We start from the raw sequence: 18797 nt of genomic DNA, 5'->3' as shown, positions 1-18797 counted from the left end.
AAAGAATGACTACTGCAGGGTTAACTTAATAATAGACCAGAAAGTTCTATCAAACTCCGCATTGTAACCCTCAGTATCAAGGAATTTATCATCAGCAAAAGAGACGACAACCTTTCTCATCCCTCATCCTCTCAGTAGGATTTCTCATTTCATCCTCTCACTGGGATTTCTCACATTTGACCATGAGAAATTCAGTAAGGATTTTATGAATGGATTGTTCAAAACACCAAGTTCATTCTTGGCACCCAAAAGAGAGCTATAGAAGCTTAAAAACCCCTTCCTTACTCCCTCCAAGCTAGAGACTTTACTGCCACCTTTATCCAGAAGTATGGTAGTATCAATAATATTTGTGTATACTAACAATAATAACCCAGTCCTAGTGAACTCCAAGCTAATCATTTATGTGCTTTTATTCATAAATTATTATCGCATTATACTTAATTAATTCACTACTAAAATCAACTTTTATTCATTTCATCATGCTAGTTGATGAATAACTGATAACTCCTAAGTTTTTGCATAGAGCTTTACATCATTTTCTTGTACCCCCTTTGGAAATAATTGTGAAGAATGATTACTTTATACAAGATCTAGATCCCATCAATCATAATATATTATTTCAGTGCTTGAATATACTAAAGTGGTACACGACCTATATTACTAAGACCACACCAAACTATATATCTCGTTTGTGTGTGCTAAGTACTAATGTAACATTGGATAGTTAATGAATCCAAATCTATATGAAATAACCGTTGCTTACAAGTCTTTCTCCTTCTCAAAATTCTTCCATGTCCATCAGTCTTTATCACTTCTCTCCTTTGCATCACTAACTGCATGCGCTTGAGGACCTTCAAAAGCAACTCCACCACCCCTCATCTTATTCCTCCAGAGGACCTTCTACATCTTTCAAACAACTACAAGTGATGCCTGTTTTGTTAATGAAGAATTGCACAAAGTAATCAGCATCCCATGAAAATGCCCATTCCAAGTTGTTTACAGTGCTCATTGCAGGCCACTCCTCTGGAAGATGTGCTCAAGATTTTTAATCTTAAAATCTGACAGATGATTAGAATAATGTTTCTGTGGTTTTGTGGTGGGGGAATAAACTGCAGGTTGGCTCAAATAAATGCAAAATATCATGCCTTACTTCTATCACTGCAACATCTATAAACATTACCAGTGTATGGTGCTTGTGCAAGGCCAGCTCCAACTGAAAAATCTTGCCTCACCACTGAAATGAAAACCTCATGTTCAAGGCATGACAAACTTCATATATATATGTACATATAAAAAGTTCAAAGAGTCAATATATTTTCAAAATGAATACAGAGAGCTAACCAAGCTGTTCCCCACTCTAATCTCATGCCGCTGCTGCCCAGCAGTTGTATCAGAAGGTAAACCCAAATTGCTCTCACCCACCTCACACTTGCAGAGGGGACACACAGCATTGATTTTTAGCCACTTATCCACACACTCCTTGTGGAAGAAATGTGAACATGACAATTCCCTCAATTCATCATTGTTTGCATATTTTGCCAAGCAAATGCAGCAAACCTGCAAATTATAACAATGATAAAAATAAATAAATAAGTCATCTAAAAATTTTGGTCGTTGAGGGCAGTAAAATGCTCTGTAAACCAGGTTAAAGAGACATGAAAGAGAAAACCAGAATCGTCTATTTTGATAAACTAACTTGGTAACTCTACCTTATACTACCTAAAATATGAAACAAGATAATGCATAGTGAATCTGCACATGCTTCCTTCAAATAACCACATAAAAATTAACATGGCAGATCAACATTTTTTTTATCACAATTCACATCATTGCAGAATGATCAACACTGGAACAGGTTATGGCAATCAGCCTCATTGGTTTATTTCAATCCTTGGCCATCTGTAAAATATTAATGCTCCAAATGACTCAACAAATTAATTAAATCAATTCAGATGCTGTTGATCAGTAGGCAAAGTAAACAAAAAGAAAAAATTTGAGATAAAGTCCAATTAGAAAATGTTAAATCATTAACATCCAAAATCTGGACTAGTTTCAGTAAACTTCAGATTAATAAAAAGAAAAAAATATAAAATAAAATAAACACTTTAAACCAAAATTTTGACAAGTTCAAAATCTGTTCCGTGGCATCTTTTCACCAAGACAGGTCATAGACTTCAAACCAGCACAGCTGCACAGGTTTTGGATCATTTTTTCTAGTGCCGGGAAATGAACAGTCACTATAGTTATTATGCTTCATTAATACAAAGACCAAAATACACAAACATTCATTAGGGGTTGGCAAGAACAACACAAGGCAAGAGACCCTCATTTACAATGAATTTTCAATTATTTACTATATCTTTCAACTCCCTCATTATCAGTAAAGAAAAGGGGCAGAATCATGCGTCAGTTTGGCGCAAAGTCCGTCCAGTTCATTAGACCACCAAGTAAGTAGTGACACATGAAAACACAGGACACTGCTGATTTTTCACCCGAAAGAAAATTTTACAAGAATGCCTTTGCCTCTTCAGAGAAGCACAGCCCATAAGCTCTCCAACCTGATGTAATGCCATGCGAGTTGTGACAACCCAGTGAAAGTCATAGTAGAAAACTGAAAGAATGAAGAAAAGAGTTTTCTTTTGCAAAACTTACAGCATCTTCCCCTGAGATCACACGCTCCTTTTCTGTTCCAGCAGCAACAACCCCACCATCACCTGCAGCCAAGTTGATTTCTCTGTCTCCATGACTCCTATTTTTCTTCAACTTGAACTTATATGTTGGTAGAGCACTTATTGATTCTTGTGTGGCTCCCCTAGTATGCCTCAGATCATCTCCAATTCCAAGGACAGATATTAAACAAGGGAGGCAGCAGCATATTGTTGCACATAGTAGAAAGGGCATAGCATATCCAATACAGCTTAAGGTAAGAAACACTATGCACAAGCTGCAAATAATAAAAAAAGGTGAGAGAGAAGATGCAGATAAAGATTAAACCTCATGAAAGAATGAAACAGACATTCAAAAATGTCATAGATGCCAATTAGCACTACCTGTACAGGTTGGGAGCCTCGGAAGAAGATGAGTGCCCTCCAAAGACCCATACATTGCCAACAACAAACCAAACAGCAAAGAAGCAATCCAAAGCCATCTTGAAGAATTCCACTAGTCTCTGGAGTCTGCTGGGAATCAAAATCTTTCCATCAATACCTTCATTGAACTTGCAATATGATAGAACTGATAGTGGAATAAATCAAGACTCCAAGGACATTCCAAAAGAAAACGATGGATAATTCAGTGGGACATAAAAATCTGAGAAGCAGCAAGCATACCCATTGGCCTAACTGGCAGTCTAACACAGTTTCCCCATGATATTTTCTACTCTTATAATTTGTTTGTTCCCCTGTTATTTTAATTTGTTACTGTTCGTTTTGCTCCTTTGGTATTTTTTGCTGGCCCAGTCCCTGACAGCTTAGGTTTATGAAATAATTTTTAAGTGAGAGAAAATCAAACGGATGAAAAAAGGAAATAAGAATCTACAGAACACACATTCGATGCTTAATAGTTAGTAATCAAACTAAAATTCCCAATGCTGCAACAATCAACTGTCATCGGATTCTAAAGCCAAAATAGTTTTCATCAAAAAATCTTGTCTGCAAGCAAAAAAAATTACAAACTAGAATAACCAATATAAAAACCAAATAGGGCTCAAGTTTCTCTAAATTAGGAAGTTCCTGAAAAATATTATTGGCTAGTTTGTAACCAGATAGAACACTAATTAGGCTGGAATGAATTAGAAATTCAATACGATATATAAGTTCAGAAAGTTCTTCTAAATAAAGCTTTTGAAATTTCCAACTAAGACTAAATTATACCCCTACCCCTTAAAAATAATAATAAAAAAATCCTAGAACCTAGCTACTCTAAATCCAATCAAATGTTCGAATTAACAAAATAATGTCCACGGTGTACGTAAAAGAGTACAAAACCATTTTCCCCTTTTCCGGTTGATATGCTTTGCTTCTTGATTTCTTGCCTCTTTACAATAACATATTTTGCTTGCATAACACTATGGACGCATCTATTTTTCTTCAATCCCAACATTCTCTCTCACCAAACAAGGCAGGTCTACAACCACTTTCTGAAGTTTGTTTTCAACTCAATGGACATGATAAACCAAATGCACCCCTTCATTTCACCCTCCCACTTTCATTCCATGTGCAATGTCCTCTTCATTGCTTGGCCATTTACAAGGGAAAGTTAGCTTTTTATGATAATCTTCAGGAAGAAATCAGTTTTTTCTCTTTTACTAGGTAATATTTTTAATCATCTATTGAATAAATAAGGATAACAAAACAAAAAGCCTTGACTATTACATTGAAATCAATTTTATCCCTAAATTTCCAGTTCACAACAGCTAGCTTTGCTAATCATAGAGATACAATCTAGAGTTAATGTATTAAGCCTATAAATTTTGGTGTTTTAATCTATTCATTTTTCTAATTTAACATTTCCTCCAACATTACCTACATAATTTGATGCCCAGGCCATTCTTTCCAGTTGAGATTCTAACCACATAATATAAATTCAAGCTACTGACCATAATTCTGGAAAAATTATGTCATTATTTTTGGATCCTATATTATTTGCACCAGGGAATGATAAGGCATTCTTCCAATAGTAGCTAACAAATAACAAAAATGGTTGTCTGTGCAACACCTTTTAAATCGCCAGCAGGATGAAGGAAAGTTCTCATATAAGATATCCTGCAGTTTTGTCATTTTTTTTTTCCTTTTTTGGATGGAGGACTGCAGTTATGTCATTGCACACAGGTAGTCGTTGCATAGCAAAAGATTTTCTTGACCAATTATGTCACATATACCTCCCACAACAGAAAGTCTAATTTCAAAAGGTCGATGATCACAATGCATTATTACAATCCTTACAGAACTTGATTAAAGAGCACTATCTTAAATAGTTGAGGAACCTGTAAACTTTTGGCTAAAATTCCATTCAGTATAGCTACATTTTTGGTAAAAAAGACAGACATGTTTTTTCCTCATTCCAATGAGCTCCTATGGATACCCATGCCCTCCTGTTCGTACAGAAAGTATCCTAACTCACATCTATATCATTTGATATGGTCTGCTATGACACCATAACAGCCTCCAATACACATAGTTGCTGTCTGCTACAGGCTGTTATGCCCTCAAACTGACTGTGGATTGCCTTAACAATTTTTAACACTAATTTAACATTTCAAGGTTTTAAAACTTGAAACAGAATTTATTAGCCTTGGTTCAACATTCTTCCTTGTATGCCGTGCCAGGGGAGACCCCAATGTCTTGCCCGATGTGTGAGGGAAAGATTGTTGGGTTATCCCACATCGATTGTGGAAGAGGCTGATGGTCAGTTATTAAGTGTAAGGAAAAGTCTCACCCCATGAGCTAGATTTTTGGGTTGAGAAGGCCCTAGACCACTCAACAGTATTTACTATCAAATAGTCAAGAATTAAACTCAATTCATAGAAGATAAACAAACCAATCTTTACAGCAGAGCAAAATTCATATTTAGTACTATTTTCTTCTACTGATAAAAAATTATTTATGTAATATACCTCTACATACTTCAACTGCTAAAAAATTTGATTAAAACTTAAATTTGAAGGCAGCCAGTTTCTTTCTTTGCTTCATACAGCTCATTCTTTGACTGTATGTTTATGCTTTTTATATGATTATGCTATGACAAATGAAATGTTAATACGTTCCATCAATTATGATTCATAATTCTACAGTTTCTTACTTTAGATTTATACTCAATGAAGTAGTGATTAGTAACAGTTACAGGATTTTCCTCCCCTAAGCAACACAAAAAACAATATAACATCAACATGTTTGATGTTTCATATACATTATAACTTATTGATTTTAAATTTTGCTACAACTCATTTAAGACCTTAGTGTGTAATATTTTGGAGACAAAACAAGTAAATCTATAAGTTTAACAAGTATGCTAATTCCATAATGATTTCACAGATGCAGCATTCTTTGCATGTTATTTAACATTTGAAACTACAGTGACCGCTACCATTTTGCAGACTGCCACTGTTTTTTAAAACTATGCCAGACATCATTGACAAAAACAATCATACCAACATAAACAATTAGTATTACCACTTCAAAAGACAGTCTCCTAATGAAAATAAAGAGGCCAAGCGTGAGTTTAGTGAAAAAATCATGGGAAATAACCCAATGAATTTCTCAATCACATTCAATTTCAGCCCATATATAGCTTTATGTGAAAAAACAGTTCCCCTCAAGCAAAAATACCCTGGGGGTTGCTCAATATATACTTATCTTTGCAGATTGACATAGATATATATATATATATATATATATATATATATGTTATCTAAAATAGGAACAATTTACATTAACAACTACACCCAAAAAAAAAAAATCAACATCAGTACTGAATTGAGAAGACCAACAGAGAAAATCTCAAAGGAATCAATACATCTGTGTGCATCGCCTAACAACCAGACAAACTTTCGATGCTTAATAATGTCATTTGGGGTGACATTTTACTCTACACAGTACACACCCACCTTCACCAAACAAATTTCTCACCAGGTGCCAAATCAACAAAATCCCAACTATGAAAGCTCAATATTTTCCCAAGCAAACGCAGGTACAACTGATGCTCCTTAATAAGACTTACGATAGTATAAAAATAAAAATAAAAAAAGTCAATAATGCGAAGAGCAATATTGAGGAGAAAGAAACTAAGAGGATTTTTTTTTTTTTTTTTTTTTTAAACAAAAGGAAAGGCACAATTAGAGCTAGACAGACTAATAAAACTGTGTGCGCCACAGGAAGGTGAAGATCATAAAAAATAGCCAGAGGTTGTCCTGCGAAGTCAGAAGTCAAGGGCTGTGATGTATCATTAACTTCTTGCTGTCTATTCTTCCTACATATGTAACCTGCATGGGCTTAGAAGAAGAAGGTTGAGAGGATGTCAAACCATCAATGGATTTGGAAGATGACAAGGACACGACTAACAACAGGCAGAGGAATAGCATAAGTAGTACGAACAGGAGAATCACTAGGTGGAAAAAAAAGATGGGTATCTAATACCCTTCCTGCATCTGGGAGGTGTAGATTCTAAGGTGGTCCCTGAAAAAATGTTTCCAGTGATTGGATTGCAATAGTGAAACCTTTTTAAGTCTGGATGGTACCCAAGGAAGACAGTAATAAGCATTTAATTGCTCAAAGAGAGCTTATCATGAGTTGGGCCAAGAGCCTGAACAAAATAAGTATAGTGGAATTTTCGAGGAAGAACAATATGCACAGGCGATTGAGGGCACAAAATATAGAAAGGTATCTGATCATCCAAAACAGCATATGCCATACGGTTGATCAAGTAGACAGCCGTAACTCCCCCAAAAATATTTGGGTACACTCATGTGAACAAGTAATTCAAGAAACATCATGTATATGTCTGTTTTTTTCCCTCTCCACTGTACCTTTCTGATGAGAAGTATAGACAAGTGAGATTTGATTTAAAATTTCATTTCTCAATTTTAATGTATTCAAGGACATTATTGATACAAAGAACAGAAACACTGGATTAAATTGAATATGAAAATTGCTTTAAAATAGACAAGAATTCAGAGTCTCTTTCAATACTAATAACCATGTCATTGGAGACATCAACAAAGGTAAAAATGTGTCTGAAATCTAACAATGTAGAAACATGTCAAAATTAAACTGGTTTTTTGGCATGGTATCAGAGCCTCAATGACCAAAAGGTCTACTGTACAAATCTCAACATCCCCACTCTTCTAATTTGGAAAAAAAACAATTACAGCACAGGTACCCTAGGCCTGTGCTTTTATCCACTCTTCAAGCCTATGAACTTTCATGCACGCCTAGCAAGGGTGGGGGATTTTTAAGAGAAATTAAAACCATTCCTATGCCCCACTTAACAACCTCAGGCGTTTACATCAAATTTGGTTTGCAGAATGGAATGAGATAGGAATGGAATGGAATGAAAATATAAGGGCAACCCACAAGCCATAAGACTCCCCGCTCTGCAAGGGTAAGGGGAGGATCGTCATAATGTACGCATTCTTAGCCCTACTTTTATGTAAAGAGGCTGTTTCCTTGGACTCGAACCCATGACCAACCGGTCACAAAAGAGCAACCTTACCGTTGATCCAAGGCCCGCCCTCAATGGAATGAAATATGAACAGATAGAATGAAGAAAGCAAGTAATGAATTTGATTTCATTCCGGTGAATTCCATTCCTATGTACAAAACATGCAATTAGGTGAATGGCTCTTTGACTCGCCTAACAAGCTTAAGCTTTTAGGTGACATGGCATCAGAACAATAGCCATGGTTGCCAAGAGGTCTTGGATTCTAGTCTTGTGGCTCACAAGTATTTGATGTTGTTAAAAATAATCCTCTTCCTTGTAATGAGTGTTACTGTTTGTTTCTCATGCATTCAGATGCATGTATGTCTGGTGGAGCATTAAGGCATGATATACATTGTCAGCCTACAGGCTAACAGCTTAAGAATTTAAAGTGGTTCTTAACAAAACACAACAAATACCTCAAATGTTTGAATGAACTAAGGAGAAGGGAATGAAACTCCTTGTCTGCTCCCTAGGTGGAAAAAGAGCTCCAATGATTACCGAACTTGCAAGACTCACACTCAAACTTGGAAACAAAAGAAATAGACGCAACAAGCTTCTGAAGTTTTGATGCAGAAGGAGATAAAGTAAAGTAGTCATAGTAATATGTATTACAACAGGGTGATAGGAAGGGTGAAAGTGCCTTAGAAAGACTAAAATTACAGGTTAAAAACTGAAGAAAAAAAAATTATAAAATGATGATACAAACGGACATAAAGAGCCACTTCTCCTGTGATTTCTGTCCACTCTATGTTATGTTAATTAAACTGCATATACAGTCAGCTATATCCCATGCATAAGCTTTATCCAAACCTATATCTTGATTCAGAGGCCCCACTAACAAATATCCTGCTGGACACACATGTAACTATGCCAATCAACGAAAATGAAAGAATAATTATAACCCATCAAATGTTATCACTGTTATCTACATGGTCTTAAATTGCCACGAAATTAGCAAAATTTCCATCAAAATTTCTGCTTTCCATCACCCTTGAAATTGAAATGGCAGTCAATTTCTATCTTGAATAATTTCTGCCGAAATTTCAATTAATCATACAAAATTTATCAAAATATCAAAATTTTAGCAAAACTATAAAACGAAATTTCCTTAGAATTCAAATGTGAGGTTTAGACACGAAGTGAAAATTTTCCCTTAATTTATGTTTTTTTTTTTATTGAAACAAAAGATTATTACAAGGGCTTTTGAAATTACATAAAAAATTAAAATTTCAACAATATTTTGTTTTACCATTCATGTCTAAATTATCATTATTTGTATAATAATTAATATTTAATTGATTTATGAATTTCATTTATATTAACCTAAAATGTTTAATACACATATTATATGTTACAACTATTGCATAGCCAACATAGATGTATTTACTTTGAAATATATTAATCCAAATACTTACATTATTCAATTAACCATTTCTGAAGTTTCATAAAAGAATTTTGTGCTTTACTACTAATTTCTATCATTTTTTCTAAAATTGAAATTGAAATTTCCATCGAAATTTCCGCACCTTTGGAACTTCAAAATTTTAGTTAAAATCGAAATTTAAGACCTCGATTATCCAGCAATATTAGATTGAACTTTTTCTTTCCTTTTTTTTTAAAAAAAAAAAAATTTGCTTCCTTTATTGAAAATTATGTCACTCTTGTCCAACAATATTAAATTGAAATTTTTTTCTGTGAGGTTTTAAAAGTCCAAAATTTAAAATAAATTAAGATAAAAACAAGAAATTAATATGCTGACAAAACCCATTGAATATTTTAAAAATTGAGGTCCAAAACAATAAGATTACTCCATTTTTCTAGATCAACTCTTAATAGTGTGGAATAAATAATCACATGCCCTTATATGATACCTCATTTTTTCTAGATCATCTCCGACTAGGTTAGAATAAATAACCACATGCCCTTCTATTCCTATCCTCCACAGACAACAAAATTTGGCTCTTGATAACAAGAGTACCCAAAAAATCTATTATGGAAGCATAACTCTTACAAAACAACAGGCCATGTCAGAATCTGTTATATTTGTGTGTGGCTCTTATACTTAGTGGGATCACAAACAAAGGAAAGAAAACATTTGAGAGAAGTCTTCTTGTGCTGGCAGTAGAAGACTCGCCGACGAGTGCCCTGTGCTCGTCAATGAGTAGATACCGAGTGCCAGAAAATCTCAGATTTAAATACTCGTTGACGAAAGGATAGACTCGTCGATGAGTGGGCTTCTTTGTCTCGTCAACGAATTCCCTATTCTCGTCGACGAGTGTGCCTGGGTTGTGAGAAGAAATTCAAATTTTGAATTTGAACGTTGGGGTGGTTGGGGTAAGGGAGGAAAACCTCCAAAGGAATGTTTATTTATCCTTATCTGAGGGTATTGTAAGATATGAGAGAGAACTTTGTGAAGTGTATTGTGTATTCTCAAATTTCTTAGTGAAATTTTTGTGTCGATCGCTTCCATGGATGTAGACTTTGCCGAACCACGTACATCTTGTCGTTGTGCTTATTATTTCATGTTTTCTAGTTGAGTTTGATTTACTTGTTGTGTTTTTATTCCGCTATGCATCCTATATCCGATCCATTATTACAACAAATTGGTATCAGAGCGATTGTTGATATGACTTCGGTATAATCTTCTACAAGATTTGACTTCGTCAAATTTGATGGAACCAGAAACTTTGGTTTATGGCAGAGGAGAGTAAAGGATATACTTGTGCAACAAGGAATGGCTGGGGCTCTACTTGGTGTTCAACCGGTTGGAATGGATGAGGCAACATGGGGAGAATTGGAAGCAAAGGTCGTTTCTACAATACGCTTGTGTTTGGCGGATGAAGTTCTCTATCATGTAATGGAAGAGGATTCTCCAGCGGCTGTGTGGTGAAATTTAGAAAGCCGATATATGTCTAAATCCTTGTTGAATAAACTTTTTCTTAAGCAGAGGTTGTATTGGCTTAAGATGGTTGAGGGTTCGGATTTGAACCAACATATCAACACTTTCAATCAAATTGTGAGTGATTTGGCACGTGTTGATGTAAAGTTCGAGGAGGAAGACAAAGCATTGATGCTATTAAATTCCCTACCTACGTCTCAAGCTTATGAGAGTTTGGTTACAACTCTTACATGGGGCAAGGATAACCTGAATTTGGAAGAGGTGACAAGTGCATTGCTTATTTTTCATCAAAGAAAAATGATTAGCGATGAAGTTTCACATGGTGAAGGACTTGTTGTGAAAAGTAATCAAGAACATGGGAGACATAAGTCCCAAAGCAAATCTCGATTGCAGTCCGGGAAGAAGAAGAAGGACGCGAAATGTTTTAAATGCGGTAAAATTGGGCACATAAGACCGGAATGTCCGGAGTGGAAGAAAGGGAATTCTGAAAATCAGCAAGGTTCGTTAGAATCTACAAATGTAGTGGAAGAAGATTCAGAGTGCAGTGATGGGGATATGCTATGTATTTCATTAGATTCGGAGTGCCTCACAGATGATTCTTAGATCCTAGATACTGCACTTATCACATGACAACAAATAGAAAATGGTTTGACACCTACAGGTCAGTCAATACTGGTTGTGTTTTTCTTGGGAAATAATATTTTATGCAAAATACTAGGACTTGGAAATGTCAAAATCAAAATGCATGATGGTGTTGTAAGAACCATATGTGATGTGAGGCATGTTGAGGGTCTAGGAAAGAATGTTATTTCATTGGGTATTTTAGACTGCAATGGATTTTGTTACAAGTCTGAAAGTGGAGAAATGAAAGTGTGTGAAGGCGACTCAATTGTAATGAAAGGAGAAAAGATAGCAGGAAATATCTATGTACTGCAGGGTGTTACCGTTGTAGGTAGAGTTACAACTGTTGAATCTGAATCAGATACTTTGTGGCATATGCAGTTGAAGCATATGGGTGACGACATGTATTCAGATGTTTGGGGACCGATGATGATAGCATCAAAGGATAGACATATGTTTTTCATGAGTGTATCATGGAAGGTCTTGGTTTATCTCATGTGGCACAAACCTGATGTTGAGGTGTTGTGGTTGAGGTGGAGTACCAGACCAAGAGAGAAATCCTCATGTCAGCCATTGGGACTGAGTACGCTGGTTTTGTTCAAAGAGTTTTTTGAGCATGTCAGATTATATGCAGGGTTTGCGGGGTACTTCTTGGTGAAGTCAGTGATTATAGCGTGTTTCTCGTGTGACTGATCGCCAAAGGTATCCCTAGATGGGAAAGTTGCAGGTGAATTATGGGTAGGATTTGCAGTAGACTACTTGGTTGTGAGTGGATGTCCACTGGTGCGCTATTCTAGTGATGGAGGATCTAGGCTTGGTGTTATGTCCGGACAGTACATCTTTCTAGGTTATAAGAAAGGTGGGTGCAAGCTGGGTGATCCTGTGGCAAACAAAGGGGTGATCGAGGACATGACTTTTGTTGTTAAAGTCATGGGGCAGCGTACTCAGGTAAAGGAAGAGAAACAAGTACTAGAAAACTACAGTAGTAGAAATCATGTTATTTATGTGGAGTTAGGAACTCAAGGCAGAAATGTTGGGAGTTCTATCTCGGGTCGACAATATCACGGTATGAATGGGCATGTGATGCGGGTGAAGCAACAAACTCAAGGCAAAGTTGACATTGGTCATATTGCAGAGAGTTTCAGCTTGGGAGACCAGCAAGATCACGGTGGGTCCATGTGCACTATCAGACCATCATTCAGGTATAAATTGGTGAGGCTTCCAGTTGGGAAGAGGGTGATAGTGATGTATGAAGTGATGTATCTGTTGTATGTAAATGACATGTTATTGGCTAGAAATGCTTTAACTGAGGCTAATCAATTTGGAACTCTGTTGAAAGTTTTTGATATGTATGTGTTGGGTATGGCCAAGATGGGTCTTGGTTTGCTGATTTGAATGGACAAAACTACAAGGAAATTGGTGTTATCTCAGGGTGGCTTTGTGGACGAAACCATAGGGTGACTTCGTTTGCCATCTCAGGGGGTTCTATGGAGAATCAAAATGGAATGTCTACTGCTCGGTACTCAAGGACGGGCTGTGATGTCCGGAATATGTCAAAGGTCCTCCATGATTGTGTAATGGAGTGTTTTAGCAAGCAACAAAGCATACCATCAGTTGTTAGTTTTATTGAAGACTATGTAGGGGGTTTTGGTGATATAAGACTTGCAGCAGTTTTTGTGTTTACTGTTGCCAGAAGGTCTTATTGGAAGCTTAGGGCGAAATTTTCGAGTGTTGAATCTACAACTGTATCGGGGTTGATGGTAAAACCTAAAGCTGTCATCGGGAAGTTCAAGCAACATTGCTTGGACTTGGTGCATATCTCCAAGTACTAGAAGGGAGACGGTCCCAACCAAGCGTTTCAAGTTCAAGAATCAATCATGTTTTCGGGTTCTCCTAAGGGGCGTATAAACGCCAAGGTGGAGGTTGTTACATTTGTGTGTGGCTTTTATACTTAGTGGGATCACAAACAAAGGAAGAAAAACATGTGAGAGAAGTCTTCTTGTGCTAGCAACAGAAGACTCGTCGAGAGTGCCCTGTGCTCGTCAACGAGTAGATACTGAGAGTCAGAAAATCTCAGAGTTAATAACTTGTCGACGAAAGGATAGACTCGTCGACGAGTGGGCTTCTTTGTCTCGTTGAAGAATCCCCTGCTCTCGTCAACAAGTGCGCCTAGGCTGCAAGAAGAAATTCAAATTTTGAATTTGAACGTTGGGGTGGTTGGGGTAATGGAGGAAAACCTCCGAAGGAATGTTTATTTATCCTTATCTGAGGGTATTGTAAGATATGAGAGAGAACTTTGTGAAGTGTATTGTGTATTCTCAAATTTCTTAGTGAAATTTTTGTGTCGATTGCTTCCGTGGATGTAGGTTTTGCCGAACCACGTACATCTTGTTGTTGTGCTTGTTATTTCATGTAATCTGGTTGAGTTTGATTTACTTGTTGTGTTTTTATTCCGCTGTGCATCCTATATCCAATCCATTATTACAAAAGAATCAAAAGCCATGTCCTATACTCAAAATGAAATTCCCTGAAATTATGCATAGATTTTCAATCTCCTATTAGATTCCAGTAAACATTCAGAGCACACAGGTTCAATCAAGCCACTAAAGAAGGTAATCTCCTTGTCTCAAAACTCAAATCTCAATGGAGTTCACCAACCAGTTCAAACTGATTTCATTGGGAAAATAGAAGGCAATTGGGGTTTTGCCCAGTCTAAAGAAACTAAAAAGAAGTTGCTGACAGAGAGGGAAAGAAGGGTAAAATGAACAAAATGAAAACTGAACAAAAATAAATTATGCAATGTAGTGAGTGAGCTCTTGTGCACCAAACAACTTATAGTAATTTAATGCTAACACATCCACTGAATAAGACAAGTTCCAATCCTGTATCCTGATAATAATCCAAGAGCATAACCTGGAAACACCATGACTACATAAGAAAGAACCATGAATTTGTTTTTTCCAATCAAATTCATATGGCTATAACACAAGTCCCATGAGTAGCTAAATTTCTGAATAACAAAACTTGGTTAATTTAAACATATTGTTTTAAAATAGCATGCAAATTACTAATTGGAGTGTTGAATACAGAACAACATCATAAAGATAGATCTTACAAAAGAAAGCAATGATTAGAAATTTAAGATAATTTTTAACTCAGTAGCAACAACACTAACAAAAACAAAATTCCATACCTTGCACTCAGTGCTCCTGTAAATTGACCACTTCTGTTGGCTGTGATGGTGGTTCGGTTCTCTTCCCCCTCTGAAGTCCCAGTAACTCTAAGGGAAACTATTGGTTCTATAGGAAAGTCTCTACGGAAACGACCATGACGGCGTTGAGAAATATCTTGTTGTTCAACCTCGTTGCGGTGATAACAACGCCAACAAAGAACAGGAAGTGTTGCAACACAGCCAGAGGCATAACCCACAATCCATGCAAACAATGGAGCATGTGGATGCTCATGCCTCGACAAAGACAAAACAACAATAGATGCCACAATCTGAACCACAGTAAGAAAAAATTCAAAGGATATCCATGCCTTAGAATTCAATGGGCTCCGGCGGCGGCGACGGAGGACATGCCCTTCTGCTCTCCTTACAAATATGGAGTTCCTGGAGTTTGTTCCATCGGAGGAAGAAAGTGGAGGCTGAGAAACAGAGGTCCTTATGTTACTGGAAGCTGTTTCTTCATGTTGTGATGGATCTATGCCGTCAAAAGGTCTACCATGAGAGGAGCTAGATGACGAAGCAGAGACATCACCACTCCTTGTAACATCAATAATGTGTTCACAATTGTTATGATTTTCCAGTCGCTCCATTAACAATGGTTGAATATTGGTCTAGCTTCCACAATTTAGTTCAAGCAATGGAATGGAAATTTAACAATGACAATAAACAGAGGGCAAGGAAAGATAGAACGAAATCACTGCCATTGTGTCGTACTTCTCATGTGAACTCATATAAATGTTAGACTTGTCTGACTTAACCATCAGGCTGTTCAATCCGATTCCGATCACTCAGATTCACAAGCGACGGACACTGGAGAGATCAACAGTTCTTATTTCTGTACAAGCAAGATAAAAAGAAAATGTGCCAAAATGAGAATTTCTTTATGCTCCACTTCAGAAAAATAACAGAGTGTATGGTTGCCGAGAAAACTGGGGAAAAGAAAATAAATTAAATTTGACTTTAAACATTCACCAACTTTCCCTAACTTTACAGCCAGAAATATCAAGCATAAATGAACTACAAAATGTATTAAGCATAGAAACACAGAAATTAAACCAGTGAGAGAAAAAAACACTAAAAACTAAAAAAAAAACTAATTACTTTTATTAAACTATATTAAACCCTCAACAGCCAAAAGTACTTCAAAACTAAATGCAGAACCTACGTTTAGTATTCTAGGCCAATCTTCGTCTTCCCAGAATTTTTACAAACAATGGAGGCAACAATCAATGCTTACATGAAAGGCGTGAACACCCAATAATGATTATACTCATAACCAACACATAAAAATTTTAACCCACTGTCATAAACTTAAGCAAATCTACACACAAATAAAACATAATTAAAACAGAATTATACGCATAATTAAAACACAATTAGTCAAACGACGTGAAACAAAATCATACAAACTGAAACATAAGAACCACGAAATTACACCATAACTAAAATGAAAACTAACAAACTAGCATCATTTCTGCAGCCTCAAAGAAACTTCCTAAAATTTCAAATAAATCATTTTTTGATCAGTCTAAAATTAAAATAAATTCAAATCCTAAAAGTGGAACCCCAGAACGAAAAACGATTGAAAAATAAAATAAAAAAGAAAATTTCAGCTATTTGAGAACTGAAAAGAAACAAATTGAAGCCCCAGCCCCTATTTGATTACCATAAAACCTTAAATCTGGATTTTAAAATACTCGTTTCATAATTGAGTTGAGCTATAATTTTCCAGGAACTGAAAACAATAAGTACCACCAGATTCAGATTCTTTTACCCTTTACCCTTTTTCTTTTATCTCACTCCCCATCTATCCCGGGAAACAAACAGATTAAATTCGGAGGGTTGTTTAGCTTCCACAACAATCCAACCCTGGGACAGACCAAAGCAATCCGTTTTAAACAAACACTAAAATTTTAGGGAAAAAAAAAAAACATAAAGAACACCAACCCATTGGTGAATTGAAGCGATACAACACAATCACAAAGAAAAAATGGAAGTTATTTGACTGGTTTTTTAATTTCAGAAACTGTTCCAGAAAAACAAAAAAGTGCAGAGAGACACAGAGAGCTCACTTACCAGGGGGCTTGGAAGCCGATGACACAATCAGTGGAGATTTCCGGGGTGGGTTGGCCTGGGCTGGGCGCATATGCAAATTCTGATTTCAGCGTTTTTTGCTTTGTGTGCAGTGTCTTTGTTTTCTGGATGGGTCTATGCGACGGAGAAGATATGGGGTCAGCTTTGCTTCAAGGTGTCATCTACGCGCGAGCAGTGAGATGGAGGAGGAAGGAAGGGACGGAGACTTCCTCTCTTCCCCCAATCTCCTTTTTTCTTATATATATCCCAAATATTCCCACCAAAAAAATGAGATACTTACGAATGAGTTGAGGAAAAGTTTTGAGAAGCTTCCTTGATCTTTCATAAGATTTGTTTTTAATGTTTTAGGAGATATTAATATTTTTATTCATTAAATTTTGTGTTCTTATTAAGATAAAATTTATATAGTATATCACAACTCATTACTTTCACCTAATTTATTGTTTTTATTTTTATTTGTGAAGTATCGGATGTAATATTACACAATTTATTACTAAAAAACCAACAGTGTGTTTAGATGAATAGATCTCGAACTTTAAATTTAGATTTAAATAAATTTAAACAAGTTTCAATACAATTTTGTATTAAATCTTATCTAAATCTACTACAACTTCAAATATAAAGATTATTCAAATATAGGGTAAATAAATTTCATTAAATCTTTGCAAACATGTTGGATTATATTGCTTTTTTTTTAAAATTACGCTGATAGAAAATTAGAAAAAATTGAATAGCATAAAACATGTTTCATTGGGATTTGTATATGTGATTAGATTTTTAAAATAAGAAGAAATATTTCTTATACTTTTTTTAAAAAAAAAAAAAACACTATAAATTATTAACAATAGCAATCAAAATATGAGCATGAAAATCATACAAATTATCGTATTTGGGTTTTAATTTATTAACATCTACAATTGAAGCAATAAACCCACTTGACGCGCATTAAAAATTATCTTAACCCTAAACAAGTGCTTCATTAATGTTCTAAGGTAACTAGTTAGTAATTCAAAATAACCTACTTGATGCAAATAATAAAAAAATACTTTTCTTGATATTGCATAAGACAACACAAAATATCGATCTCAAAAAATATTGCCGAGAAAATCAACTTATAGGGGGAAAAAAATGAAAACACAACTTGCTAATTTTTTTTTTTTACTTTTTTTGCACTTTCCTTTTGAACTATAATCCTTCTTTTCTATTTTTACTTTAAATTTTGTCAAAATAAACAACAAAACTTAGTCAAAGTTCCTTTTACCGCCCAACTTACATCCACAAGTATATCTTACACCACATGTTTATCCAAAAAAACATGATTTCATCAAATGCATTTTGCTAAGTGCTAACTTGATTTGTATCTACACTACAAAAACATAGGTTTTTAGTAACGAAATTATTAGTGACGAACTCAATTTTATCACTAAAAGTGGGTATTAGTGACGGTTTTAAAACTGTCACTAATACTTTTGTCACCAAAAACCAATTTTTCCGCTCAAACTATCACAAGAAACCATTTTTCGTGCAGAAATTATTTTGAAAAAATATTAGTGACGATTAAGGGCTATTTGTGACAAATTCAATCTGTCACTAAAAGTCACTTATTAGTGACGATTAAGCATCACTAATAGTATTTATTAATAAATAAAAATGTTGCTGCCAAAAATGTCGATCTAACCTTCGGTGAGCTTTCCAATCCCAATCACCTGAAAAAGACAAAAACAAACGCGGCTTGAAAGACCCGGGGTGTATTCTGGG

The 18797-nt window shown here is 35.6% G+C and overlaps 1 protein-coding gene across 6 annotated transcripts; it reads right to left on the bottom strand.

Annotated features, from left to right (window-relative positions):
* Nucleotides 1–591: 591 nt before the first annotated feature.
* Nucleotides 592–17366, bottom strand: LOC131151906 (E3 ubiquitin-protein ligase At1g63170). Of its 6 annotated transcripts, none has more exons than XM_058103386.1 (7): nucleotides 17022–17366; nucleotides 14910–15780; nucleotides 3051–3176; nucleotides 2653–2944; nucleotides 1342–1557; nucleotides 1181–1234; nucleotides 592–930 (listed from the first exon to the last, which is right to left on the bottom strand). In XM_058103386.1, exons 2-6 carry the CDS (start codon nucleotides 15533–15535, stop codon nucleotides 1229–1231), a joined length of 1266 nt encoding a protein of 421 aa, XP_057959369.1. In that variant the 5' UTR covers nucleotides 15536–15780; nucleotides 17022–17366; the 3' UTR covers nucleotides 592–930; nucleotides 1181–1228. The 6 variants fall into 6 exon arrangements, 4 of the variants coding, with proteins under 4 accessions (XP_057959369.1, XP_057959366.1, XP_057959367.1 ...); XM_058103383.1 differs by having other exon boundaries at nucleotides 592–1058; nucleotides 17022–17292; XM_058103384.1 differs by having other exon boundaries at nucleotides 592–1023; nucleotides 17022–17292.
* Between the last annotated feature and the right edge of the window lie 1431 nt (nucleotides 17367–18797).

This window comes from Malania oleifera, chromosome 3 (genome assembly GCF_029873635.1).
Source record: "Malania oleifera isolate guangnan ecotype guangnan chromosome 3, ASM2987363v1, whole genome shotgun sequence".
Lineage (NCBI taxonomy): Eukaryota > Viridiplantae > Streptophyta > Magnoliopsida > Santalales > Ximeniaceae > Malania > Malania oleifera.
Note: the sequence above shows the minus strand (reverse complement) of the source record. Positions and strands in the feature narration are given on the sequence as shown.